Raw genomic sequence first — 26807 nt, 5'->3', positions numbered from 1 at the left:
TTCATGTATATTCGTGTCTGTTTAATTTCCTATTCACTCGCATTTATGTTCGGTGTCTGGTCAAATGCTTATTTACTTCAGTGTCCGGTCAAAATCTGATCGTTTAGCTGTACCAAAGTGCCAATCCACTGCTGGATGAAGGCCTCCCCAAGCCACCGCCACCTCTCGCGATCCTGCGATATAATAATCCACCCGGCACTTGCCCACGGGCTGATTTCATCGCTCCAGCTCAGCGGCGGACGTAGCTCTCGTGAAGATTTATTTTCAGGAAACTTTTGGTCAGGACTGGGAAGGTTTGGACACGATGTAAAATTCGAGCACAATGGCAATTGAATAATATTTCAAGTCAGTTTATACATCATACAAATAATTATAAAACAAATTTGAGAAATAATTGGTGAATCATTACATGTCATGGTGCATAACAATAATACAATTACATCATACTTGAACAAAATACATTCGTACCATTTAAATGTAAGCGTTATTATTCTTTTTTTGCATTCGCATACCAGTAATACAATCCAACGCAATGTAAAACGACTAGGGGTGCAATTGCTATATATATACCGAATTATCAACCCAGCGAAATAGCTTCGATACCCGGCCACTTATGTTGGCCGTGGCCAGGAATTGACCTCAGGTTATTGAATTTATAGGATGATGCGCTTACCATCGGTGCTACCACTCCACTGTCACTCGCACTAAAGTCAGATAAATTATAAATGAAATTTAAAATCATAATATTAAACCGTGCTGCCTTGTTGCACGCACATTGCACACGTGTCTCTCTTTAGAGCTACCGTACCTCTGGGAGGCTCAACCAGATCGCAAGGTGAGCTAGCAGGCGGCTCTCCTCGGTTAACCCTTCCCACTGTGACATAGCTACACCCACTCCATTACCAGTCCCCGTCCTAAAGAGTCGAACGCGAGGCCGGAACATTTTAAACCGTGATAATTTGGCAATTTTCACTCATGCTTCGAGACACCGGGACAGCCTTCATGAAACTGGGACTGTCCTGGGAAACTCGAATGCTGTTGCTTGGCCGTGCTCTTTTATATGCCTTTTCCACTGCAACATCCGATCTAAGCCAGCGTGAGGCCAAACCACGCTACGCTGGCCTCGGGGCCAAGCCGGGCCTTCAGTGAAGTGAGTTCAACTCAGACACAGTGTCACCGCGTCATCTACGTGCATCTCGACTTGTTCATCTTGCTTGTGACGTCACGGCACTGCAGTAGAAACACAAACTGACGCCTGCTAACCTGCATCCAATCCGCCTCGGCATGGCCCCTGGCGCGGCTCGGTTGTAGAGTAGAAAAGAGGTATTAGTTGGGGGGGGACATCTGGCCAAAGAGGATGTGTTCCTGCATGCCGTCGCTGTCTGCTCGCTTGCAGGTGAGGGCGCTGAGGGTGGCGCGGGTCGCTCCGTATAGCTCCAGGGCGAAGGTGGCGAACACGAGGCAGAAGACGCTGAACGCTGCCCACTCGCACACGGCCGCCACCCGCAGCAGCCTCGCCTCCTTGCGCACGTACAGGAAGCCGTCTGCCCAGCGACGGGTGCGGGAAAGGTGACGGTCAAGGAGAACTGGCGGACGTGCAAAAGGATGGACCAGCAGACAGACAAAATGATGGATGGATGGATGGACAGACTGATGGACATGCGGACAGATGAATGGACCAATAGACGAACGGACTGACAAATGGATTGATGGATGGGACAGACATACTGATATATGGGTGAATGGATGAATGTACGCACTGATGAACAAACAGATAGGTGGAGTGCCTAATAAATGGATTCATGGATTAACGGATGGAAAAACAAAAGACTGGATGCAATTAACAGATTGGCCAATTTTACAGACCCAAATGGATTGGTTAACAGACAGATAGATGCAAAGAAGGTAGAATGGTTTGACAGGCTCTCAAGAATGTATATATATGAATTATGAGCTGGCACCACTGAGATCAGAGATTCTAATCCATCCTGTGATTAAATGTTTCTCAAGTGTAACATGTTAATGGTCTCAGCCCGGTTGTCAATGACCACACACACAAAAAACCTTTCAATTTAGTTTTGCACTTGATTTGTATAAAGTCCAGCTTTCAGAATCGAAAATATCAGTTCGTCCATCACACAACAAACATTACTGTCAATGGCAGAGCAGGGGAGAAAGCGCTGCACCCCATAAAGTGGATAATATGTCACTTGCAGAGATTTCAGATATCGTTCTCTGATATCTCCATTTATGGGCCGTTCTCTCACACGGAGTCATACACTACTCTGTGGGATGGATACGGGTGAATGTGGCTGCAGGATTAGTGACATGGACATGGATGGAGGAACACAGTTGAATGAACACACAGATGAGATGGACAGATGGACAGACGGACAAGGCCCGGGTGCCTCTAGCCCGCGGGGCCCCTGTGCAGTTGCACCACCTGCACACTGGATAGCTATGCCACTGCTCAGAAACTCGAGATGCGAGGTTAGCAGTAGGATACACAGGCCCCCAGTGAGCAGCAGGAAGAGACAGAGAGCGGCTCGCATCCCGGCCACCCAAGGCTGCACCCACGACGCCACCCCGCCCTGCAGCTTCCACGACACCAGCGTCTGCAGCCCGGCCGCCACCTGCATCCGGAGAAGCAAAAACGGTGATGGGGGGATTATGATGCAGCAGTAAGAACCAGGCGCAGCAGAGGTGGCCCAGGGGATGGGAGCGTTTAGATGGTGTGGGTGGGGGTAGGGAGGGGGGAGGTGGCTCAGCCAAAGGTTAATGTGTCTCCGTGAAAACTACCATATTTCTGGGAGGCTCAACCAGGACACGTGGTGAGCTAGCAACCCCATCCCTCCGTCAGCTCTGTCAACACAGCCACACCCACTCGAACACGAGCTAGTTAATGCGTTTCGAGGGGACTGAGCCCTCTGAGTCCTCGCCACCCACCACTGTTTTACAAGTGGCGAGGAAGATTGCTGTGACGAGTATGGTGGGCACTGGGGTGCTGATGTTAGGGAGGAATCAAAATCCTCATCTCCTGCGTGGAGGCGCTGTAGCCGAGGGGATCAGAGGAGTGTACAACAGCTTGGTAGGGAGATGCTGTCTCCTTGGCGACAGCATCTTCCTACCAAGCAACTTTATTTTAAACGTTAGCATACAGTTGTGTATGCGTACTGTGGATGTAATATCAACGGTAAACAAAATGCTATGATATTTCATTCATTTTACTGCAAAAATTAAGTTAATTGGCTTCTACCCCCTGCCCACATGGATTTTATGTGTGGGACCAAAAAACTCGAATAGAGATATCTGCAGAGCTCCCTCAAGTGGAGGCCCTATCGCAATGAATGTCGTGAGCGAGCAACTTTGCAAAAAAGGCTGCATGTACCCTTCCCGTTATCATTTATGTGGGCCACCCCTGGCTATAAACTGAGACTGACCACTACCGCACCGTTCCGGCGGCCATGCAGATGGCGGCGGAGATGAGGTGGGCCCAGCGGAGGGCCTCGCCGGCGCTGGGGCAGCTGCCGACGAGGAAGGCCCCCACGGCCGCCAGGCAGGTGCAGGCGAGCGCCGCCCGGCTCATGTGCTCGAGGCGGGACGAGCCACACGCCTGCACCGTCAGGCCGTGCAGCAGCAGGGCCACCAGCGCCACTGCGGGGGAGGGCGCAAGGGTCGCTCTCTTAAGTTGGTCTGCACGCGACTGGCGTCACGGGCCGTGGGGCTCGCGAGGTCCACGAGGGCATGGCCGCTCGGCCTCCGTCAATATCGGTGTGGAATGCACGCGCACGCGAGATGGTCGTCGCGGTTGCCACGCGCTTCGGAGAGAGGGCGGAGGGGGAAGTAGGAGAGGGCGGTAAGCTCGGTGAGAGAGGACAAGTGAGTTCGGTGAGAGAGGTAAGTGAATGAAATGAGGGCAGTGAGGGAAGTGGGAGAGGGAAGTGGGAGAGGACAGCTAGTGAAATGAGAGAGGGCATAAAGTTTGGTGAAATAGGCCAGTGACAGAGGATAGGGAATAGGGCTTTGCAATTCTGGCCATATACATACATTATAGCCTTCATAGTTGGCACTTGCCAGTTTATACATTTCAAAACATGTATATATTAAACGTTACCGCTGGTGGCATCTCCCATCCTCTGTGGTGATTAAGTTATTGCTATGGAGAGCTGTCTTCTAGAAGATAATTCAAGAACAACTAGACTAAATCACATTGTCTGGATTGCGATAAAATTGTGGAAAGTCAATTGTTTATTTGAGGTTATTTTATTTAAGCTGGGAGAAGCCGGTGAGATATGATGCTCTTGTTCACACGGGGGGAATTTACAGATTAAGTTATATATATATGAATTCAACAATACTCGAACAAAACATAATCACCGGATTACGAAGACGGACCTCCTAACTCTTGCTTGAAATTACGTGGGAGGAAACAGTGCGTCTTACAAAATGGAAAATACCGTAAGGTATTTGTTTCTTAACTAAAATTTGGCTGGATACACGATTAGATAGTTGATAAGAGAACCGCATAATCGAAACGTGCTCTACGGCGCAAGGCACTCACACACGATGGAGGAGATGGTCGTCACGATGCTGAACAGGGCGCTCTCAGGCCGCGTCGCTCCGGTCGCGCTGCAGGGGAAGCGACAGAACAAAGGAGTGTTCTTCACTGCAATGCCTGCGGGCCACTGATGGCCCCCGGTGGTCTTTAGTGCTGCCCCTGACGTCCCGCCCCCCCCCCCCCCCTCGACAATAGACAAATGTGAAAACACCCCATCGTCCTGCTGTCAAAGCCAATTGTTTCAAATGTGTGGCGACCCTCACACTGATTATGTCTTATCGGCGCAGCTGACACCCCTCTGAAAACTAGCGAAGAACACTGGAACAAAGATTCAACATAGACTTCTCTATTCTGGTGATTGGGGTGGGTGAGAGGGTTAAGGAACCACATTTATCCACGGGCAGCTGCTCCGATGCATGCCACATGATTTAGTCCACGAGTACCAGGTGGCATCGCCTACATTTGTCACTGAATATTTTACAGATAGCTAGAAATTCCAAGAGGTGGCACGTGACTAGTCACCACATCCACCACAGCCAGATCTTGTGCGCTGGCCAGACTCGGCTAATATTAAGCCATACTTCAGAATAACCAGTGGCACAATGGCATGGCACGGGTTTAACAGGGGACATGAACCAGTGTCAATTGAAAAATCTATTGTTTTTTGTTTATCGATGAGTTTTTCTTACTTTGTATAGTTGTGTTCGCTTCATTAGCCAAATGTTATATTCACATATTTTTGCACATAATTTGCACCGATTGTAAATAATCCAGTGTCTCACATGCATGCGATTAGCTTCGTGCATCGTGGTCGTAAGAACGGATTTTAAATCACGAATCGATGCACCGTCGCAGCATTTTCTATTTAAGTGGCCACCTTCAGACGCAGATTTAACCACAACTGAGAAAGGCCCATTGAGCTAAACAGCTCTTTTACAATCTCCTAGGTTATCGCTGGACACAAGTGACTTTGATTCCTGACCCTGGCCAAATGGTGCCCCTGCCCCATCCATTGGTCAAGTCGAGGCGCTCACCTGATGTAGGGGATTTTATCGTGGTCACAACAGTCGGTTTCATTGTAGCAGTCCTCTATGAACCTGGGTGCAACAAATACACGGCGCTTAGAGGTCGGTGTCGCTTAGAGGTCGGTGCCGCTTAGAGGTCGGTGCCGCTTAGAGGTCGGTGTCGCTTAGACTTAGAGGTCGGTGTCGCTTTGAGGTCGGCGCATCATTGCAAGTTAAGAAACGCCATCTTGCTGACACTAACTGGTGTTTGGCACCCCTATAGGAAGGTTGAGGAAAAACTGGGCGCACGTATTTGAATCAAAGCGTTAATGACCTTGGTTTGTTTAAAGCAACAAATGTGTCAATAACACTGGGTTTTAATGAACAAAAATATAACGGGCGACGTTTCGGTTACTGATCCTTCTTCATGACAGTGTTTTTGTTATTTGTGCTTGTGCACCAATGCCAACGCAGCAGCAGTATTAACAAATATTGTTTAAAATAATGGATTATTTATTTTTAATGGGCACCACTGATGCCGTGTGAATGGAATCCGGCAGGTGTAGCTTTGTAATACATGTATTAGGGATATTGGTCGCGAAAGCCTACGTGTTAAACTGAGGTGTAGCTTGTTTGAAATTATAGGTTATACAACGTGTACGTGCAAAAATAACAGCCTTTTTTGTCAAGCCACTGATATGTGAGCTCCTCCCCACGCTGTGCGGATCGTGGGGGGGGGTTGTTTGACCATACTTCACCACGCTGGTCAGTGTGGATTATGTGAAGGCAAGGGACCATGGACACGGAAGCATACAAGTACGGTACAACAATGGATTTTGCCACGCTGTCCTCTGCTGCCCGCGATCCTAAACCCCACAAGCAGGAATCGTGACTACATTTAGTACGGCCAACTTAATCGCCTGTCACTCACACCTCGGCACGGGTCTCAGACATGCAAACCGACTTGGCTCTACTCACCGAGACCACTGGGAAAATGCGCACACGTGCCCATATTGAACGGCCAGTCCATACCTAGTGCAGTAAGAGAAGGACACGTTTTACACGTAGCATCACTCACCACCGATATGTATAAATCATTGGATTGGTACTCGCTTTTTTAAAATTATTCATATGAAATAACTTAAATCGTGTGACCTTTTAAGTCGTTAATAAATGTGAAGAAAGTAAAATATTTAACATATTTAACGAGCAGCGCTAATCAGGACATGGCAATGTTTTTTTCTCTCCAAAAAATAACGGATTTTACGATTATCGTGGATTTAATATCGTACGATAATATATCGTAGTATCGCCATATCGCGAAAACCCTGGTTGTAACCGCTCGGGGTTTCATAGGCAAAGGGCTGCCCTCTGCTGGTACGCCTCAATGTCAATGCCAAACGGCCAGGGGTTAGCCAAACTGAGGCTCGGGAGACGCGTGCGGCTCTGAATTCAGGGACTTCCTCCGTGACGTTATTAGTTAAGGACCACTGTCTCGCATCCACGTGCATCGCGGCTCCTAAAATATTGAGGGTTTATCGGTTTTTTTTTTCCCAAATGCTGCTCGCAGCAGACACTGCGGCTATTGCGATTTTCACCTGAAGACGAACGCTTTGTGTTGCGTTCGAAATGTCGTGATTTATTTTATTTTCTCTACCTACCACGTGACTTTACCGAAAGAACCAAAGAGTATGGATTCCTGCAGTCACGAAAGCTTCAAATCAAGATTAAAATTCCCCTTCTTATTATTTTGGTTTCTGTCCCCTGGCCTAACACGACCGCCTCCAACCGATACCCACCAAAACATACATCGATAGATTCAATGATTTGTAATGATTTGGGGGGGGGGGGTCATGATTTGAGTAGCGCTGAATCTCTAGCAGTTGCATTTCTACGGTTGTTTGACCATACCTCCACCACCTATGCCGATCACTGCGGATTGCTGGTGAAGACGGGAAGAATAAAGACGCGGGCGCGCAGAAGTGCAGTGCAACAAATTGGATGTTGCTGCGCTGCCCTCTGCTGCCGACCGCGTGCGTGCGGTGTGGTGCGTGCGGTGCACGCGGTGCGGTGCGTGCGGTGTGGTGCGTGCGGTGTGGTGCGTGGGGTGCGTGCGGTGTGGTGCGTCTTACACGGTCCACACGCCCGCCGTGCTGATGACACCGAATGCCAGGGGTAGACAGCACCACAGCGCCATCTCTGGCCAATTCTCGCACTTCCCCTACGCCTCTACCCCTCCACCCCACCCCGTGCCGGATGAAGCTAGTGCGTGGCCTGTAGCAAATATTATAAAGGGGCCCTAAAAAAAAACAACACTAATTCTTTACTTGCACAGTAAAGTAATTGTATTTTTTCATTCGCTACACAGCCAGATAATGCGACAAATCTCTAACCTTAAACACCCGTTCATTCGTAAAAGTCGAAGGTGGTTTAGTACTATAGTAATAGAGCAAGTGCAGAATCACTGAACCGGAATTGAAAGCTTGAAAGCGATTATCGCGGAGCCCTTGAAAGTGCGGGGCCCGTAGCTACTACACATGGAGCTACTTTTGCTACTAGGATAATCCGGCACTGCCCCCCCCCTCTCCTCCTCCTCGTCCTCGTAGTCGCCTCTCCTCCAATGATAATTTCCTCGTTCCTCCCCCTGCATCCCCACAGGCAAAACATCGAGAGTTGTGCGAGAAGAGATTCAGTAATCTCCACCATCATCATCATCACCGCACCTACGATTGGCACGCTTGGCTACGTACGGTGCGAAAGACGTTCAACATACGTACATCATCAGGAATGTAATGATTGGTTCTCAACTCAAATGAATTGTCACGTTTTTGGGGTCACGATTTGATGCTGCCTACAGATTTGAGTGAATGTAGCTCCTATAGTGGCTGGGCAAGTGCATTCATTGCGTAAAACAATACCCAGTAAGCATAGACCAATTGGTCCAGCGGTCCCACGTGCATGTTCTGCTCATATGAGAGGAATGCCCGTCACGTGACAGTCTGACGTGTTTCATTATCCCAGTTGATACCTCGCCAAATTAAGTGCAGGACGAAATTTAATGTGATTAATTAAAAAAAATGTTTTTTTTAAGTAATTGTTGATCGGGCTGAGACCAATCAAACTCACTATACTTGAGAAACCGGTTTAATCGCATTATTTGTTGATTCTGCGTTGGCAGTGGTGCGCAACTTACAAAAAAATCATTAAACACGTTCCTCAAATAGACCATCTTGAACTATACCGAGTTCCCGGGGTTCAACAATAGGTGGCCACCAGTGATGTTGGCGGTGCCAGCTCAGCTCTCTGACCTCTGAGACACCCGCTGGCCACCTGGGGACGTCACCCCGGCTGCAATCCGTACAGTTTTATTATACTGGTAGGAACTTCCTGGTTACACCACCAGCCCACAGGAGATTATTGTGTCCGTCCGTTCGTCGTGCATCCAAAAATGGGAGGGGAGGGGCTGGGAGGGAGGGGAGGGGCTGGGTGGAGAAGGGAGGGTGGGGAGGGGCTGGGTGGGGAGGATGGGGAGGGGCTGGGTGGGGAGGGTGGGGCTGGGTGGGGGGTGGGAGGGGTGGGGCTGGGTGGGGAGGGGCTGGTCACCCCGTGGTGCCCTTATAAAACTCAACGTTTAACCTACTCACGCCGGCTTGTGCCCGCCTTCACAGTCGGGCATATTGTGCGGAATACACCACGTGGTGCCGCCGTTGACCCTGGCCATTGACCGAGCAACCCAACGTTCCTAACAGCTCCCTCCGCAGGAATGTATTTATTACTACTACACGCTTTCTTTTAACTTTGTCTGTTGTTGTCGTTGTTGTATCCTCAAATCTTGTAACTCAATTGTAACCCACTTCCCAATGTGGTATCGACTGCAAACTTGGTATACTTATGTCATACTGATGACAAAACTATATTCTATTATAAAAATAAGATATATTTTATACATTCTTTTTTATATGTTATGTTTCGCCTTGTGTCTAATTGTCCACGCTCAACTGACGTTGGCTGTAATTGGAGACGGTCCCCTTACGTTGTGGCAAGCTTCGGGGCCACTTCCTGGAGTTGTGGAGTTCTGCCATTACTAGCACGGTACAGTTCATTAAAGCGTGTTTTTAAAAATGTTTTATAAAATATTTCTTATTTTCTACATTTATTTGCGTTGATATCATTGCCCAATGCCTGCCAAACGCAGGTGTTTTTTTATTACAATGACGGTAATTACACAGGGTCAGAAATTACACTTAAAATTGCCCTAATTTTATCCTTTCCTACATTCCCAACCCAAAAAAATACCTTTTATTGTATGTTATTGTTTAGTTTGGCACATCATCCCGATAAATGGTTGTAATTTTCCCCATAGTTAATTAAACCCGTCCCATGCGGCACGCCGAAACGCCGTTGTACTTTGACGTTGCATACATCCATTGTATTTAAATGCTACGTAAATACATCGCACTTAGATGCTAAACGTATTTCCTTTAAATTTACCAGTGTAGCTTCATATCGTGTCCAATTGTGACCTCATCTCACGGCACTGCGCATACACAGCGGGCCTACTTATACTGGTAGGAACCTCCTGGTTACACCAGCCCACAGGGGATTATTGTGTCCATCCGTCGTGCATCAAAAAATGGGAGGGGTGGGGCTGGGTGGAGAGGGGCTGGGTCGGGAGGGGCTGGGTGGGGAGGGAGGGGGGAGGGGAGGGGCTGGGTGGGGGGTGGGAGGGGTGGGGCTGGGTGGGGGGTGGGAGGGGTGGGGCTGGGTGGGGAGGGGCTGGTCACCCCGTGGTGCCCTTATAAAACTCAACGTTTAACCTACTCACGCCGGCTTGTGCCCGCCCTCACAGTCGGGCATATTTGCAAAATACACCACGTGATGCCGTTGACCCTGGCCATTGACCGAGCAACCCAACGTTCCTAACAGCTCCCTCCGCAGGAATGTGTTTTTGTAGACAGAAGCAGTCGGCTATCGGAGTTCCACACAATGCAGGACCAGCAGAGGACAGAATGAGCGACTTCCCACTGAGTGAAGGTTGGCTGAGGGCAGAGAGTGTCTGGTGGGGAGTTGAGCGCCGTGAGAGGCAGGAGAGTGAGTGGAGGGGAGTAGAGTGAGATGAGAGGGGAGGGGTAGGAAAGAGCGTGGAGGGGAGTAGAGTGAGATGAGAAGGGAGAGGTAGGAGTGTGTGTGGAGGGGAGTAGAGTGAGATGAGAGGGGAGAGGTAGGAGAGTGCGTGGAGGGGAGTGGAGTGAGATGAGAGGGGAGGGGTAGGCAGGTGCGGATCTATCATCAGCTGTATCCCTATTGTGCTGTCAGTCATGACTCGATGAAACGAGTGTCTAGAAATCCTTCACTTAGAAAAGCCTCACCTCGTGTCAGGGATCGGCCCCGGAAGAAATTGAATAATGACTGAACGAGCAATGTGGTGAGTTGGCGCCAAAATTGTAGAACAGCTTACCCAAAAAATTACCATGCTGAATGCACGCACAATGCGACAATTGTAGTGCAAATTGAAGACATTTTTTTCAGATGCCGTACGAATAACTCGAGTGACGTGGGAATAAAGAGAGTGCGGTCGTCTCAAGCACAGTTCAGCTTTTCACTGTTATTTATTCACACGCGTCGTGTGCATCACCGTATCGCGTGCTTTCAGATGTGCTTCAGCGGCCGTCTGGAACGCTCTTCCTCCAGATATTTCGAAGCCACTGGAGCTATGACACTTTAAAATCATCTCGATCGAAAACGAATTTCTTTAGAACTGCTTTTTGTGTTTCGTTCGCTGTCCTTCCCCCCCTCCGCACCTCCGATCAGCACGGTTGGCTACGTACGGTGCGAAAGAAATTCAACGTACGTACACACATTGCCTACGCTCTCTTGTTTTCGAGCACCGCATCGCGTCCCCAAGAACCGCTGGGTTCTGACGCCCTTGAGATGCGCTGCATGGAAGGCGCGGTGTTGATGATGGTGGTGATGATGATGATGATGGTGGTGATGATGATGATGATGGTGGTGATGATGATGGTGGTGATGATAATAGCGGTGATGATGATGGTGGTGGTGATGATGATGGTGGTGACGATGATGGTGATGATGATGTTACTCTTTGGTTCTTTCGGTAAAGTCACGTAGGTATAAAACAAATTAAATTAAATCACGACGTTTAGGGTGCAACACAAGCGTCCGTCATCAGGTAGGACAACCACAGCAAGAAACAATTGCTGAAGTGGGCAATTGCTGAAGTATGGATCCCTGCAGTCACGAAAACTTCAAATCCAGATTGATGATGATGATGATCACAGAAATACTGTTGGAGTCGCCTCACTACACCGCGACTCGTCCACCACCCCACCACACTCCGGCAAAGGGCAGTTCACCGCATGGCGATGTATTTGAAGTGTTTATCCCCCGGAGCTAGCGGGGGGCGAAGCGAAAATTAAAATGTGCACGGTGGCTTTTCATGTGCCAGCCAACGGTGAGCAAGATTCGATCGTGAAACTTGCCACAACCCTGTTGCCAGTAAAAACATGCTTTATCTCACGTAAACTTTTAATGTCACCGCGATTCTCGTCTTCAGCGATGGGAACGTGGCTATGGCACTTGCGCTACGAGCCCGAGTTTATTTTGATAATTTTCAGCCAGGGCCTGTCACCATCGGTGGCGAGCGATAACTGAAGCAGTCCTGGATCCCCCTCCCACCCTTCACCAACGCACGCCGGCCAAAGCGGTGAAGTATGGTCATTGTGGGGACACCTTCATCTAGCCTTGGATTGACAAAAAATGGCTGGACCCACGCAATCGTTATCGTGAGCCATTGTATATCCGCCGCTGGATTAAGGCTTCCCCATCCCATCACTATCCCCCAGGGAGCTGCTATGACACAATCAATTTAGCTCCTCCTGCACATGAGCTGATCTCATTTGCTCCATCTCCCCGACGGACCGCCCCCCCCCCCCCCGATTATCTGACCCGGTCATGGGCCTCCCCTAGGTCGACTCAGCCTCGCCAATTAGCACCTGGTGCGGTGCGTAAACATTAGCACTGGGGCGACAAAGGCGACCGGGTGTGGATGCTGGCCACCCATTCCCCCCCTCCCCCCCCCCGTGTACTGTGCTTGCCCCAAGAGCCTGCTAAGACTGCACGGGGGACATTTGGCTTTGCCTTGCTGCTCAAAAAAATAAGCTGCTGCACCGACCGCATTCTTATTTTGTTCAGCGCGATTACGAACTACGACATTGGAGAACGGTGGTCGTCGTCGTCATCGTCGTCATCGTCACCCTGTATTGGCCAGGTGCGGTCGAGGCCTGGATTGAGACCAGCCCTGGGGCCCTGAGCCAGGACGTGACTACAATGGGACAATGGAACAATGGTCCGAAAGTGGTGCAGCCGTGCCAAGCCCCGCGCGTGCCCTCTGGGGGGCCAGAGGGCACGCTCTTTCAAATTGGACATCAACGGAGTAATTGGATAGACATTAGAAATTAATTTAAGGTGTGCAATTTAGGTCATTATCATCGTCAGCCATGGGCAATCCACTTCTGGATGAGGGCCTCCCCCCTCCCCGCAGCCCGTCGCCACTGAGATGTAACGATCCACCCAGCGTTGAGGCGCAATCCTGACAGCAGCTGCGCTTTTACCCATAGCCGGCAACAGGTCACAGTGAATTTTTGCTTCAGCAGTCGCCGTGTCCCTCTCTGTGTAAACAGTCGCTGGGCTGCGCACATCTGCACCGGCGTCCCCCACACGTCAGTGGTGGAAATTCCAAATTGTATTCCCATGGCGGCGAGTCAGCTCATCGATAGAACGGTCAACTGTTGACTTTGCCACAAGGTGATACCGATATTAGCGACCCCAGAAGGATCCCCTTCCAAGCATGATTTGAGCTCACCATCCCTTTCCCGTTGTTTTGTTGGTTCTAGGTCATTTCGTAAAAAGGTGCGACACGAAATAAAGTGTGATGGATTGGTTGATATTCCACATACAAACACCCAGAGATATATCCCCTGATGAACTGGCCCTCTGTGAAAGTCGATACATTGCTATGATTATATGCCCCTCTGTGTGAGTGTATGGGTCTCCATATTATTAGATGGGTCTCTGTGTGTCAGAGGATTTCTATACGAGCTTATGGATCTCTGTGGGAGTCTGAGTGTCTGTCAATTTATGGGTCTTTTGTGTAAATCTATTGGGTCTCCATACGAGTCGTTTATAACTCTGTGTGCGTCATCGGGTTCTCTGAGCTTGTGCGTGAGTCTCTATGCGGGCCCCTTCTATGGGTCTACGTGAACAAATACACTGGTCCACCCGCGCGTTATTTGCGCGACTGTGGAATCCCCGAGGTGGACTTTGGGGCCTCTCCACGTTTGGGACCCTCCCCCGAGTGTCGTGCCGTCTCTGCTTGACCCATGTGGGGGATGGGGGGGAATGACCTGCCAGGCAAACCAATGGAAGTATTGATCTCGAATTCTTTTCGGCTGCGATGTTTGCGGGGGTGGGGGGGGGGGGTTAAGTAAATATTCAATTAAAAAAAAAGAAACTTTCAGGCCTGTGTCAATCTGCTTCTGGATAAAGGCATCTCCCCCCCCCGCCAACGCCGTATCAGCGTCGGTTACGAAGGTCGTTTGTACATACTTCACCACTCCGGTCAAGGGAATGTTGGGGAGGGGGGTGGGGAGCAGGACCGGCTCGGGAGTGTCACTCGCCACTGACGTTAGCAGTGACCGGGAATCGAATTAGGGCCGTCAATTTCGTCTGTGAACAATGCCTGCAAACATTTTTTTTTAATTCTTTCTGAACAATGCCATACGTTAACTCCCGTGTCTTCCATGTTTACGTCAAAATATTCACAAACGCATCTATAATAAGACGACAGTAAATAATTGTCGGTTGTCTGCCAATCCACTGCTGGATGATTGCCCCCGAAGCTGTGTGAGACATGAGGCGGTTCTCTATCCCTCTGCTATACATTTCCACGTGATAAGCGACTTCATTTGGCTATCATTTGTGGCTAGGTCGCTTCTAAAAAAAAGAGCTATATATAGCGCAGTGGGTCTTATCTGGTAAAATAAAAACGAGTTCATAGTTTATCCATTACTTAACGAGTGTGGGCTGAATGCAGCTGAGAGTTCTCACCCCCAAACCACCCCGATTCCGGGCTGGAGCGGTGGCACAGTGGTTAGCGCACAAGGCTGCGAAACCTGACAGCCTGAGCTCGCTTCCGGGACGCGGCTGATATCAGTGACGAGTGATACAGTCTTTAAACTGGCCCTTGCCTTCATCAAACTTGCACTGACCAGCGTGGTGAAGTATGGTCAAACCATCGCCCACGACCGATACTGCGCAAAGAGGCGTTCATCCAGAATTGGATTAATCAGAGGGGCTTGCGTATCGTTTGTTTCATTTGATTGCTGTAGATGCTCTTTTATTATACGTTCTAATTCTGACTCGTTAAAATCCTTTAGTCAAGGGCTCCGGTCACATGAGCGGATGAATAAGGCGCGAGTTGTGTTCTCGGTGGTGAATGTCATCCACGATTCGATGCCCCCGGGGATACATTCATAATAAAGGTTATTCGGGCAAGATCGCGTAAATATAAATGTGTAATTAATGTGATCATATCAATTATAATGGCATATGTTCATCCGAAAATATGCATAATACCGGTTTGGTTAGGCTACAACCTAACGCAGACCAGAGTCTTAAGCACAGCCTACAACACATACACTAAGGAAGACAAAGACTCACAACCTCCCGTTATAGCCTGCAACAGATTGTTGGGACAAGCGCTGTTAGCGAGCAGCAAGCACCTCTGAAGGCACGCACGGCACGGCACACCAGAGAGGTGGGTGGCCAACACCACGCCCGGACACCTTTGTCTCCCAACACAAATCCGAACGCAGACCCCATCACAAAGACACGGACCACAACACAGGCTCCTAACACATTCCTCTGGAGGGATCGAGTAGACCCACCATTTTCTTTGGTTCTTTCGGTAAAGTCACGTAGAATGAGAATAACATAATAAATTGATAAAATACAATAACATCAGGCCGCTTGTGTTGTGGCCTTCATCAGGCCGCTTGTGTTGTGGCCGAAACGTCGTGAGAATATTGTTATTGTATTTTATCAATGTATTATTTTATTCTCATTCTACGTGACTTTACCGAAAGAACCAAAGAAGATGAATCCTTGCAGTCACGAAAGCTTTAAATCGAGACCCACCATTGTTGACTTACTATAAAGTTGTACCACCTGCAGTCAATATCTCGCCCACACACGGCCAGGTACACAAAGACAAAGATCCCCCATATAGAACTCAAGTGACTGGTTGGGGTAAGTGCTGTTAGCGAGCACGTATGAAGGTCGGAACGGCACACGAGGGGATGGTGTGGTTAGTGCTAATGTTTACACACTGCGCGAGGTGCTAATTTGAGGCTGAGTCGACCTAGGAGCGGTTCAGATATTCGTCACCGGTGTTGGTCGTGAGCAGGGAATCGAACTCGGGTCGCCGGTTTCGTAGCGGAGGGCGCTTATCACTTCCCTATCGATCCCCGCATAGCACACGATTCGATTTGGCCCAGTCCAGATATCACTCACCGTTGATAGTGTTAACCTTGGCCGGTAATCGAACTCTTTTATAGCTCAGTGCACTCACCACGAGGCCACCACCACCCCCCCCTCCTCCCCATCTGAATCGTGATAAGCTCGGAGAACCCGTCTTGTGGGATCGGGCATTAGGAATTTCGCTGAAATCAATGGGACGACGAGACCGGAATATTTGCACCGGATCATTGGGTCGGAAAACAACAGGAACAAGAAGAGACACTTTTTTGAATTCGGTAAAATAAAAAAACATATCAACCCCCCCCCCCCCTCTATATTTCAAGAGCCGTAATGAACCGTGTGGCCTACCGCTGCACTCGATAGATGTACAGAGACAAAGACCCCCCCCGTGTAGCCTGAACAGACTGCTGGGGCAAGTGCTGATTTGCCAGCGCCTATGAACGCCGGCACGGCACACGAGGGGGTGGGTGGGCCAGCACCACGCACGGCCGCCTTTGTCTCCCCAGCGGCGCTTGTTTACACACCGCAACCAGGTACTCATTTGAGGCCGAGTCGACCTGAGGGGAGGCCCGGGACCGGTTCGGATGCCCGTCAACGAATGTTGTCCGCGAGCGGGAATCAAACCTCGGGTCGCCGTGTTCGTAGGGCGGCGCTAACCACCACACGACCGCTCCCCACGCACAACCCACGCGGTTCGTGAGTCACTGCGCTGCATCATCGACATGACCCATTGGGTCAGCGCCGTGTTGCAAGAGATTGGCGATACTTTTTTTATTTACACGCTTTCTTTTAACTCACTCTGTCTGTTGTTGTCGTTGTTGTAGTATCCTCAAATATTGTAACTCAATATTCTTAGTTTTTTCGGTAAAGTCACGTTGAAGAGAAACAACAAAATAATAAAATATATATAAAACAATAAAAAATCTCACGACGCTTCGACCATAACTCAAACGGTCGTCTTCAGGTGTGTTGGTTCGCATAAATTTATTTTTAAACGGCGCATTTATTTATTTATAAAAAACGTTAGCGCCACGCGCAGCGATTTGGCAGTTTACCCAGGACTAGTCCATCTATATTCTGAAAAGAGGAGGGGGGAGACGAAATTTTTTATAATGTATGCTGTCTGAAAGCCACTGTAAGCGTGAACAATCAATTAAGACCTGAAATGGTTTATCAAATCTTTCCAATGATTGCTAAGATAGAATCCATCTTCTCGGTTGAAATTGTCTCTGTGCGTGTATATGTGGATAGCCTCATGAACGAATCTCTCATGGAAGCCAGATGGCTTACAAAGAACCTCTGTCTTGGAAAAGTCAATGGCATGTGAGCCTACTGAATTAGAACAATGATCTGCTACGGCCGAGGTGTTGGTCCTACCGTGTTTAAGGTCTGCTTTGTGTTCACGAATGCGGTCCGAGACATGGCGTTTGGTTTCTCCAATGTAACTACTACCACAGAGGCAACTTAGTTTGTAGACACCAGGGTATTGTATGTCCGGAATCACATCTTTTACAGACGGAACCAGATCACGATTTTATAAATAAATAAATGCGCCGTTTAAAAAAAAATTATGCGAACCAACACACCTGAAGACGACCGTTTGAGTTATGGTCGAAACGTCGTGAGAATTTTTTAATTGTTTTATATATATTTTATTATTTTGTTGTTTCTCTTCAACGTGACTTTACCGAAAAACTAAGAATATGAATTACTGCAGTCACGAAAGCTTTAAATCAAAATTGTAACTCAATGTTAACCCACTTCCCAATGTGGTATCGACTGCACACTTGGTATACTTATGTCATACTGATGACAATACTGTATTCTATCATAAAACATATATATGTTTTTTTAAACAATCTTTGTTATATGTTATGTTTCGGCTTGTGTCTAATTGTCCACGGTCAACTGACGCTGGCTGTAATTGGCCCACGGTCCCTGACGTGGCAAGCTTCGGGGCCACTTCCTGGAGTCGTGGAGTTCTGCCATTACTCGTACATTTAATAAAAGCGTGTTTAAAAAAAAGTGTTTTTTTAATATTACTTATTTATTGTTGACCCCCCCCCCCCTCCCCAAACTCTGCTCACATCCTCCTCATCCTTGTTTCGCAGGCTGTTTGCCTTAATAGGTCCACCGGTCACACCTGTGTGTGTGTGTACGGTATGTTGGACTTCTTTCGCACCGTACGTAGCCAGCGGTGCTAATCGGATGTGTTGTGATGTGTTTTCCAGTTTTGTCCCTCCGATAAAAAAAACTCCTATTGTTTAGATAATTGTTATTTTGCTCGCATTTATCGTGAGTCCAACTTTACAACGAAACATTGTGATTATGAAGTTCTAACATTCCTTGTAGTAGTGCAGTTCATTCCCCATTGGACGTCATACAATGACTAGGAGACGTCGACTCATCTGCGATGGTTAAGGCCTTCTCCACGAACACACCGACGCATTTGTCCAATGAGGTTTTCCGAGTCTATAATCTCACGTCACCTCTTGAATACTTTTGTAAAAACATCCAACCCTAAATTGTGGCGCTTTCCTCTTGTAATCCCAGGGTGGCTGTTCCATTCCCATAACAGCGTTTCCTTATTGCTAAATGCTGTACATATTTATTTTTAATTTACGCCTTCGTTTGTGAGCGCCCTTCTCACGGTCTACAAAAGTAAATGCATCACACAACGGTAACTGACAATTCTCTGGTCGTTTACATAATGCGATTATATTGAGATTGCATTCGGTCAATGGTAGAGAAACCTTTCCTAAATCCCGCTTTCTCCCGTGGTTGGTTGGCCTCTAAATTTAACTTGTTTAGTCTGTCCCCAAGTGATCTTCTTGAGCGTTTTGCACAAAGGTATGATGAGCGCTAAAGGCCAATAGGTCCTGCAAGAGTCCTTCAAGTGGGTTGTATGGCAATTCGTTAAGCAGAAGAACGACCGAGGCATCTTCTTTGGGTCTTTCGGTAAAGTCACGTAGATAGGTTCAAAGAAAATAACGAAATAAAAAATAACTTTTGTAGTTTTTAAATTTAATTTTCTTTGAACCTATCCACGTGACTTTACCGAAAGACCCAAAGAATATTAATTCCTGCAGTCACGAAAGCTTTAAGTCAAGATCGAGGCATCGTTCCACGATCGCAGCATTCAATTTCTGTGTAAGCATTAAGTAACTTTTTTTAAATATATAATGGCTCTTAGGTAATCAAAATCATATAACAGCCTTGGATTGAACGACGGCGTGTCGGAAGACTAGTTCTGATCAGGAATGTGGTTTGGCAAGGCGATATCGTAGTACTGCGGTTACTCTGATGTTGCGAGGAACGAGGTGTCACTAAACAAACAGGTGGGTCTGCATTGGCATTACCCGGCTGCGCTGTAGGAACCTCCGCATTCATTTCTACGTAACCGACATTCCTCCCCGACACAATGCCTATCACAAAGAGCTGACATCTTCTTTGGTTCTTTCGGTAAAGTCACGTAGAATGAGAATAAAATAATAAATTGATAAAATAAAATAACACAATAATATTCTCACGACGTTTTGGCCACAACACAAGCGGCCTTCATCAGTCTCTGTCTGGAGGACAAACAGTCTCGTCCCCTTCACCTGATGAAGGCCGCTTGTGTTGTGGCCGAAACGTCGTGAGAATATTATTGTGTTATTTTATTTTATCAATTTATTATTTTATTCTCATTCTACGTGACTTTACCGAAAGAACCAAAGAAGGTGAATCCTTGCAGTCACGAAAGCTTTAAATCGAAAAATTAAAGAGCTGACATTTCACCAGCTATTGTGGCCATGCAACCCAAACAATGCAATGCATGGTATAAACCCACTGTAGTCTCCGCTTCTTTAATGGAGGAGGAGGAGGAAGAGCGACACGACACGAACTCTCTGCTGAAGCCCTCTCGTCGTGGCCAGCAGCAGCAGATCTCGACATCGGCATCGAACTCCGGGAAAATGTTGCCGTGTCTCTTTGGTGTCAACCCACGACTGGACGAGAGCCTCCCCGCGTTGTTCATACCATGAGGGGGTTATTGGACCATACTTTACCACGCTGGTCATTGCGGGTTGGTGAAGGGGGGTTAGTGTGGTGGGGTGGGGTAGGCCAAGAACCGATGAGCTATCACTCGCTACTGATGTTAACCATGGTCGGGAATCGATCTCAGGCGGCCGGCCCGGTTCGTTTCGTCAACCACTGCGCCACCGCTCCACCACGCGCACTCTTAATTAAGCAAGCCCCTTCACGTGCAATGCCAAGCGCACATCGATCACTTCGCGTCCTTTATTTAACCAAACCGCCCAGTTGGATTTCTGTTCCACGGCTAACATCAGTGACGAGTGATGTCTGAAACGATGCCGAGAAACCTTCCACCCGGTGCTCTCGCGCCCGTCCTCCTCCCCCCCTCTACGGATGTGTACAAGAGGAGTTTGTTGCTTGTGGGGGTTTTTCTGAATGCGCCGCTAACTCCCTTGGAGAGTTACACGAGGGGAGGGGGGCTCGTCTCCAATCGCACAGCGCTCTCGAACTCACAAATACCCGAACCGCGGGCCAAACTGCCGCGGGGCAGTGCTGACACATCCACACACAACAACAATCGCCATTCGCCACTAAGTGGCAGTGACGTCACCACGACGCTTGTGCCAGGCCATGTGCACCTTGAGGCCACGTGAAGTGTCGAACGCCCGCGGGCAGGAGGTCACGGGGCAGATCCAGCAGGTGCCACGGGTCGACTGAGATGACTGAGATGACTGGCTGGTGCACCACCTGTGCCCCCTACTGTGCCAACTTGCTGTGTTTTAGCCACCCGGCGCTCCGCTCGTTGTTGTGAGCGTCGCTTCTCCGCCCTCCGTTGTTGTTGGAGGGCGACTGCCTCCAACTGCCCAGTAGCGTCCTTCACGAGCCTCCTCCACAGAGGCCGATCTTGACACCGCTGGTACCAGTCATCGGCAAGTCCACTCAGCTACACGTCCTCCTGTACCACATCACTCCATCTCTTGTCTAGCCCCATGCCTCCTGTACCACATCACTCCATCTCTTCTCTAGCCCGTGCCGCGCCCGCTTAGCCCCCTCGATCCGGCCGAACAAAATCTGTTTAGGCATGCGAGGACTTGGCATGCGGGCTACATGGCCCACACACACGCGTTGGCTGCTCCAGTTATGTAACGCGGCACGACGCCATATACCAACAACAAGTAACGACTCAGTTCCTCCCCCCCCCCCCCCCAGCGAATCATATAACGATTATTCGATAACGTTATCGATTGTTATTATTTATGTCCCATTTCGCACTCCCGACATGATTCTCGACCGCTCACGTTTGAGTGCATCGTAACGATTCGGTGTCACGATTCGATTTAAAAAATCGATTATTTTTTCATTTAAAAAAATCACATTGCAAGGGGAAATATCGGCCTCTCGTGACTGGGGGTAGTAGCTACGTGAGCACCAATGCAACGCACAAGGAGATTCAATGCATGCGCCGTTACCGTAATAATCAATTTCAATCGATTAATCGACGCATCGTCACATACGAAATGCAACCCCCCCCCCCACCCCGTGTATTCTCTCATTCCCAGTACCACGCCAACACCGACAGGTGCTCAGTTTAGGCCGAGTCGACCTAGGGGAGGTCCAAGTCACCTACAGATATACGATTCGTATTCCCTGCCGAAACAAATACCAGCAAAACAAAATCTAGATTAAATACCAGACGTGGCACAGCTGAGGCACGCACGTGCTTATCCACCGCTGGATGAAGGCATCTTCCACGCCTGCGAGGGCCCTGCGGGGTTATTTGACCATACTTCACCACGCTGGTCAGTGCCGGCGTCGGCGAAGCTGTTTGAGAAGCTACCGAGCGCCATGAAGAGGTAACCGGTTACTGATGTTAGCCGTGGACAGGGGGGCTCGAACTCGGTTGAGTGTCTGAACCACCGCGCAACAGATCCACCCAGCAAACTCGTAGACACCTTCGTTAGACAGACCTCACGTCCTCACCTATCATATGTTGTTCTCGATGGAAGCAAGCGGTGAGGTGAGTGATATACAAACTTGTCCTGCTCCCTACCCTCCGCTTCAACTAACTCGCACTGACCAGCGCGGTGAAGTATGACCAGCCACACTCCCCCCTCCACACCACCATCAACGACCGACACGGCACTAGGGAGGCCGTGATCCAGCAGTGCATTGACAAAGGGCTGAAAGTTGTTCTCGGGTGGTCACCACGCGAAACCCCGCGTGAGATTCTATCGTTGCCTTTCAGCGAGAGGGCCTTAACGCAAACGCTCCCATTCACACAATGCGATCCGCCACCATCTACATCATCATCATCACTGTCGTATCATCACCAGCAGCCTTGGTCTGTTCACTGCTGGATGAAGCCCTCACCACCACACCACCGCCAGCCCGCGCGATGCCCGTGATCGACCCGGCGGCCCCACTCACCGACTCGACGATTGACGCAGGAGCAAGGAGAATCAAATCATTATTCTGTTGTTTACTCATCAAGCTAGCTCGTGCCGGCGTTGATAGTGTGTGTGTGTATGCGTGTGTCTGTGAGTATATGTATTCGTTAGAGCTCCCTAACAGAAACTTGCCCCGACAGCCGGTCAAGGCTATACGGGGGATCTTTGTCTTCGTGTGTGTATGTGTGCGCGTGTCTGTGAGTATATGTGTGTCTATGTATTTATACGAGCTCGCTAAAAGCAACTTGCCCCGACAGCCTGTCGAGGCTATACGGGGGATCTTTGCCTTCGTGTGCGTGTGTGTGTGTGTTCCACGAACTTTTTCTAGTTTGCTTTAAAGTTGTCAGTAAAACTTACGTGCCTCATCCGCATCACGCTCCCATCTCGACGACCACCACCATCACCACACGCGCTCGCGATAAGCGTGCCCGATGAGACTGCGTGCCCGATGAGACTTTGCACAACAAACACGCCGTAAAACCTCTCCCAGTCCTGCCGGCTCAGCCAGTGGCATTTGTTTTAAAAGAGTCACGCCCTGCTGATGAGAATCAATGCAGTCGAAGCACGGAAGGACCCTTATACGATAGAGCGGCGTTCTGCACAAATTTTCAGAGGGGGGGGGGGGGGGGGGCACCACGAATTTTGAAACCATTGGAGTTTCACAGCAGCACGACGGCGATGAAGGCGATGATGGCGATGGGGGTGTTCACCGTTTGTGGGTTGTCGGGGGCCGCTCTAAAGGCCACCAGGGGCCCCACATTGGCCTTGCAACGAAGGTCACTGCGATAGAGAAACCCGTTCAGATATCGGTCGCCTTTGAGGTTAGCCGTGGCCACGAATCGAACTTAGTCGACGCTCTGTTTAAATAGAGGACGTGAAAGGATATGGTTATGATGTGGGTATTGCACATACACGGGGTGGCAACCCCTGAGTTGGATTCCCGTTGACGGCAGCGGCTGACATCAGTAGCGAGTGATCGCTTCAAGCGGTACTAGATGGGGGTTTGTGGGACTACGTTGTGGACAAGAGAGGGGACCCGGTACAGAAGAAATAAACAATTTATTGTACTGTACATCTATGCTCCACACCTTCACCAAACTGCACTGGCCAGCGAGGGTGAAGGGGCCGTCCATAAATGACGTCACGCGATTTTGGACGATTTTTGACCCCCCCCCGTCACACGGCGTCACAAAGAGTCAGACCCCCTCTCAAATATGACGTCACAAAGCTCTGCCCCCCCCCCCCCCCAAAAATAAAACATGCTTCAAATCGCTTTAAACTATTGTCATTGTAGTGCGTATTTAATGTGCCGCTGCACACTGATGTTGTAGGAGAAAACATTGATAAAAACGTCTATTTAATTAAGTAGAACGTGTTGTTTATATTTATTTAAAGTTGTGCATTTTGATGTGACGTCACATTTCTCAAACCCCCCCCCAGGTGCGTGACGTCATTTATGGACTGTCCCGAAGTGTGGCGAAATAACCTCCTCGCACCGCCCGGCGGTGATGAAGAGGTGCTCTCATCCAGCAGTGGATTTATACAAAAAATAAAAGGGGGTGCGAGGGAGGGGGGTCTGTACATGCACCGCGCTTGCAATGCTCCACAGCAGCGCAATTTCAAAGGCTGCTGTCAAACAGCGGCGGTGTTCGATGGGCCGGACCGCGTGGTTTCAAACTACGTGAACCCAGGGCCGGACGACCGGGAAATGATGGCGCGTGGCCGCTGTCTGTTACTTACCCCCCCGCCCCCCCCCGACGCGGCTCAATTTTTGGAGTGATTTGTACATCACGGATGAGATGCCCTATAGCTCGCGGCGCACAACCCATTGGGGGGTGACTCCACGCGTGTCAAACGCACCTCCCCCCCCCCCCCCACGATTGATGAGAGCGATCATGGTCATTGTATGTCAGTCGGTGAAACCCATGGCACCACCTAGCTCTGTTACGTAACCTCCTGCCAGCGGGCGTTCGACAACTTCACGTGGTCCTTAAAGTGCACGCGGCCTGACACAAGCGCCGTGGTGACGTTGTTGTTGAACTTCTTTCGCGCCGTACCTAGCCAATCGTGCTAATCGGAGGTGCATTGATGATGATAACGATGATGGATGGATGATGGTAACTGATGATTGATGTTTCTAATGATGATTATGATTACGGTTATTAATGATTTTATGATTCCGATGATGAATGACGAATGGTGAGTCTTGCCTTGTGACACAAACTATACATTCCTGCCTGCTATTAAGTGTAATTTCAACATCCAGTGATATTGCAAATGCAATTAGATTATCATATTAAACTAGGCCATTGTGTACAGGCAATTTCGTGGCCCATATCACAGATCTGAACGTTTAAAATGTTCCGAGCAACTTCAGTAAAAAAAAACACATTTAAAAATAAACCGCACGTGTATAACTATGGGCACACACATGACTGCATTGCTAAAGCAATAATACGTCTCACCTGTACGTATGCCTGCTACGTTTCTTTCGCACCGTACGTAGCCAACTTTGCTAATCGGAGGTGCGGGGGAAGAACAAACTAATTCCAAAAGCAGTTGTAAAGAAATTATATCGCTATACACAGCTCGTTTTCAGAAGCGACCTGGCCACAAATGAAAGCTCAATGAAGTGGCTTGTCACGTGCAAAATCTAAAGCAGCCACAATTGATTTGTACCGACGTCTGGTACTACTACCGCTATTGTGTCGATCTATATCGCAGTAGAGTATAACTGCACATCTTTGATAGGTAGACCTGGGCCGACAGATGAATGAGTGAGGTGGGGGGTGGGGGGTGTGGGAAAGGAGGCAACCCCTAGGAGGAGCTCCACGTGTAAACGCTTCAACGCGGTCAGGGTTCGTGCGCCCACGCACAACAGCGCACGGCGAAGTCGGTGCTGCTCAAACAGAGACACCGCGGACTTGGGACCTCTTCACCGTCACGTGGGGCAAAAAAAAACACAAACGAGAAAAAGAAATCCGTGGAAGTTCCAAGAGAGCGCGCGGCGAATACCACTCACTGTGGGTTGGTTACTGGATGGAAATGCGCGGTGGAGCGGTGGCGCAGTGGTTACGGCGCGCTGCGCTATGGGCCACAGCAGCCAGAGTTGGATTTTCCCGGCCACGGCTAACGTCGGTGGCGAGCCATATCAAAACCTGGACCTGGACCCCTATCCGCAATTTCAACAAACTCGCTGTGACCACCTTAGTGAAGTATGGACAGATAAACCCCCTTGACCAACACGGCTGGTGGGGAGGCCTTTATCCAGCAGTGGATCGACAGAACGGTGCGTGTGCAATGGATGTAATAATACTGAATGACCAACAATCACGAGCTGAGAAGGTTGTTGAACTCGCCCTTCTTTTGATCGCGAACAGAACCAATATAACCCTGTATAGTGTCCTTAGGCTGTTAAGACAATTTTGCGTTGTTAGGGCGCCGATTATCGAGTCAGGTGAGGCCATTCCTAGGCTTGGCCAATTTTGCAAACGGCCACAATTTCCTACGTCCAGAAGTCAGACACGTGCCCACTCTCTGCCCCGTTCCTGGAACGACGCACCCACGGCACATTTTTTTCGTCCCAGGACCTCATAGCCGGGTCAGCTAGCCCCGCTTCTAGCAAGCGACGTGGCCCGATTATGCGGTGCTGGTCGGAACAGCCAGGCGGCCGTGGGAATTCAGGCCCAGAACACTCTCTGGGAGTATTAATCTAGCCAATTTGACTTTTAGCGGTCGTGGAAACATGTTTGCCCAGTGATGATATCCACATACCGTAAGAGGTACTGAACAAATTGAGTCCCGAGTTAATTTTCTTTGTTAATGTCCATATTTTATCAATGTCATTGAACATAGTAATAGGCACTGATAGACGCATATTTGAAACTAGTCATCGTACTTCCCGTTCAGGAAAGTAAATGGGCTTAAGCAGGACACATCATAGCGAGAAGTGACGCGATGATGGCCGATGGACGAGGCCGGTGATGGAACGCCAGCCAAAGGAGGGAACGCGCCCAAAAGGAAGACCGCGATGGAGATGGGAGCTTTAAGATCAGCTGATCTGCAGGAGTGAGGTTATATTGTGGCATCGTACGTCTCTAAGGGATGGCGAGGGCATGAGGATGAGGGGAGGGAATGGGGATTCAGCTCGCAGCGGATAGACCATGACTGACGATTCATTATCAGAGGGCCATGGGAACACTCCAAGCAGAGGGCACGCGTGCA

General features: G+C 49.2%; 1 protein-coding gene across 4 annotated transcripts; it reads right to left on the bottom strand.

The window, feature by feature from the left end:
- Nucleotides 1-23159, bottom strand: LOC116944388 (transmembrane protein 150A-like). 4 transcript variants are annotated; one of them, XM_076068603.1, is made up of 8 exons: nt 22941-23159; nt 7695-8206; nt 6541-6594; nt 5593-5655; nt 4562-4629; nt 3452-3654; nt 2507-2633; nt 1-1544 (listed from the first exon to the last, which is right to left on the bottom strand). In XM_076068603.1, the coding sequence occupies exons 2-8, from the start codon at nt 7757-7759 to the stop codon at nt 1327-1329; spliced, it is 798 nt and encodes a 265-aa protein (XP_075924718.1). In that variant the 5' UTR covers nt 7760-8206; nt 22941-23159; the 3' UTR covers nt 1-1326. The 4 variants fall into 4 exon arrangements, with proteins under 4 accessions (XP_075924718.1, XP_075924717.1, XP_075924719.1 ...); XM_076068602.1 differs by lacking the exon at nt 22941-23159 and adding an exon at nt 22564-22897; XM_076068604.1 differs by lacking the exon at nt 22941-23159 and adding an exon at nt 16153-16259.
- Nucleotides 23160-26807: the final 3648 nt, after the last annotated feature.

The sequence above is a fragment of the Petromyzon marinus genome, chromosome 21 (genome assembly GCF_048934315.1).
Source record: "Petromyzon marinus isolate PM22_M1 ecotype Great Lakes invasive population chromosome 21, UKy_Petmar_22M1.pri1.0, whole genome shotgun sequence".
In the NCBI taxonomy this organism is placed as follows: Eukaryota; Metazoa; Chordata; class Hyperoartia; order Petromyzontiformes; family Petromyzontidae; genus Petromyzon; species Petromyzon marinus.
The sequence above is the reverse complement of the archived record's forward strand: the minus strand, read 5'-3'. Positions and strand labels throughout refer to the sequence as shown.

Coding starts and splice junctions, on each gene's coding strand:
- LOC116944388 (XM_076068603.1), bottom strand. CDS start 7,759: ATGGCGCTGTGGTGCTGTCTACCCCTGGCATTCGGTGTCATCAGCACG. Junction 4,630..5,592: donor GATAAAATCCCCTACATCAG/GTGAGCGCCTCG, acceptor CTTCCCCTGCAG/CGCGACCGGAGCGACGCGGC. Junction 2,634..3,451: donor TCTGCATGGCCGCCGGAACG/GTGCGGTAGTGG, acceptor CTCCGGATGCAG/GTGGCGGCCGGGCTGCAGAC.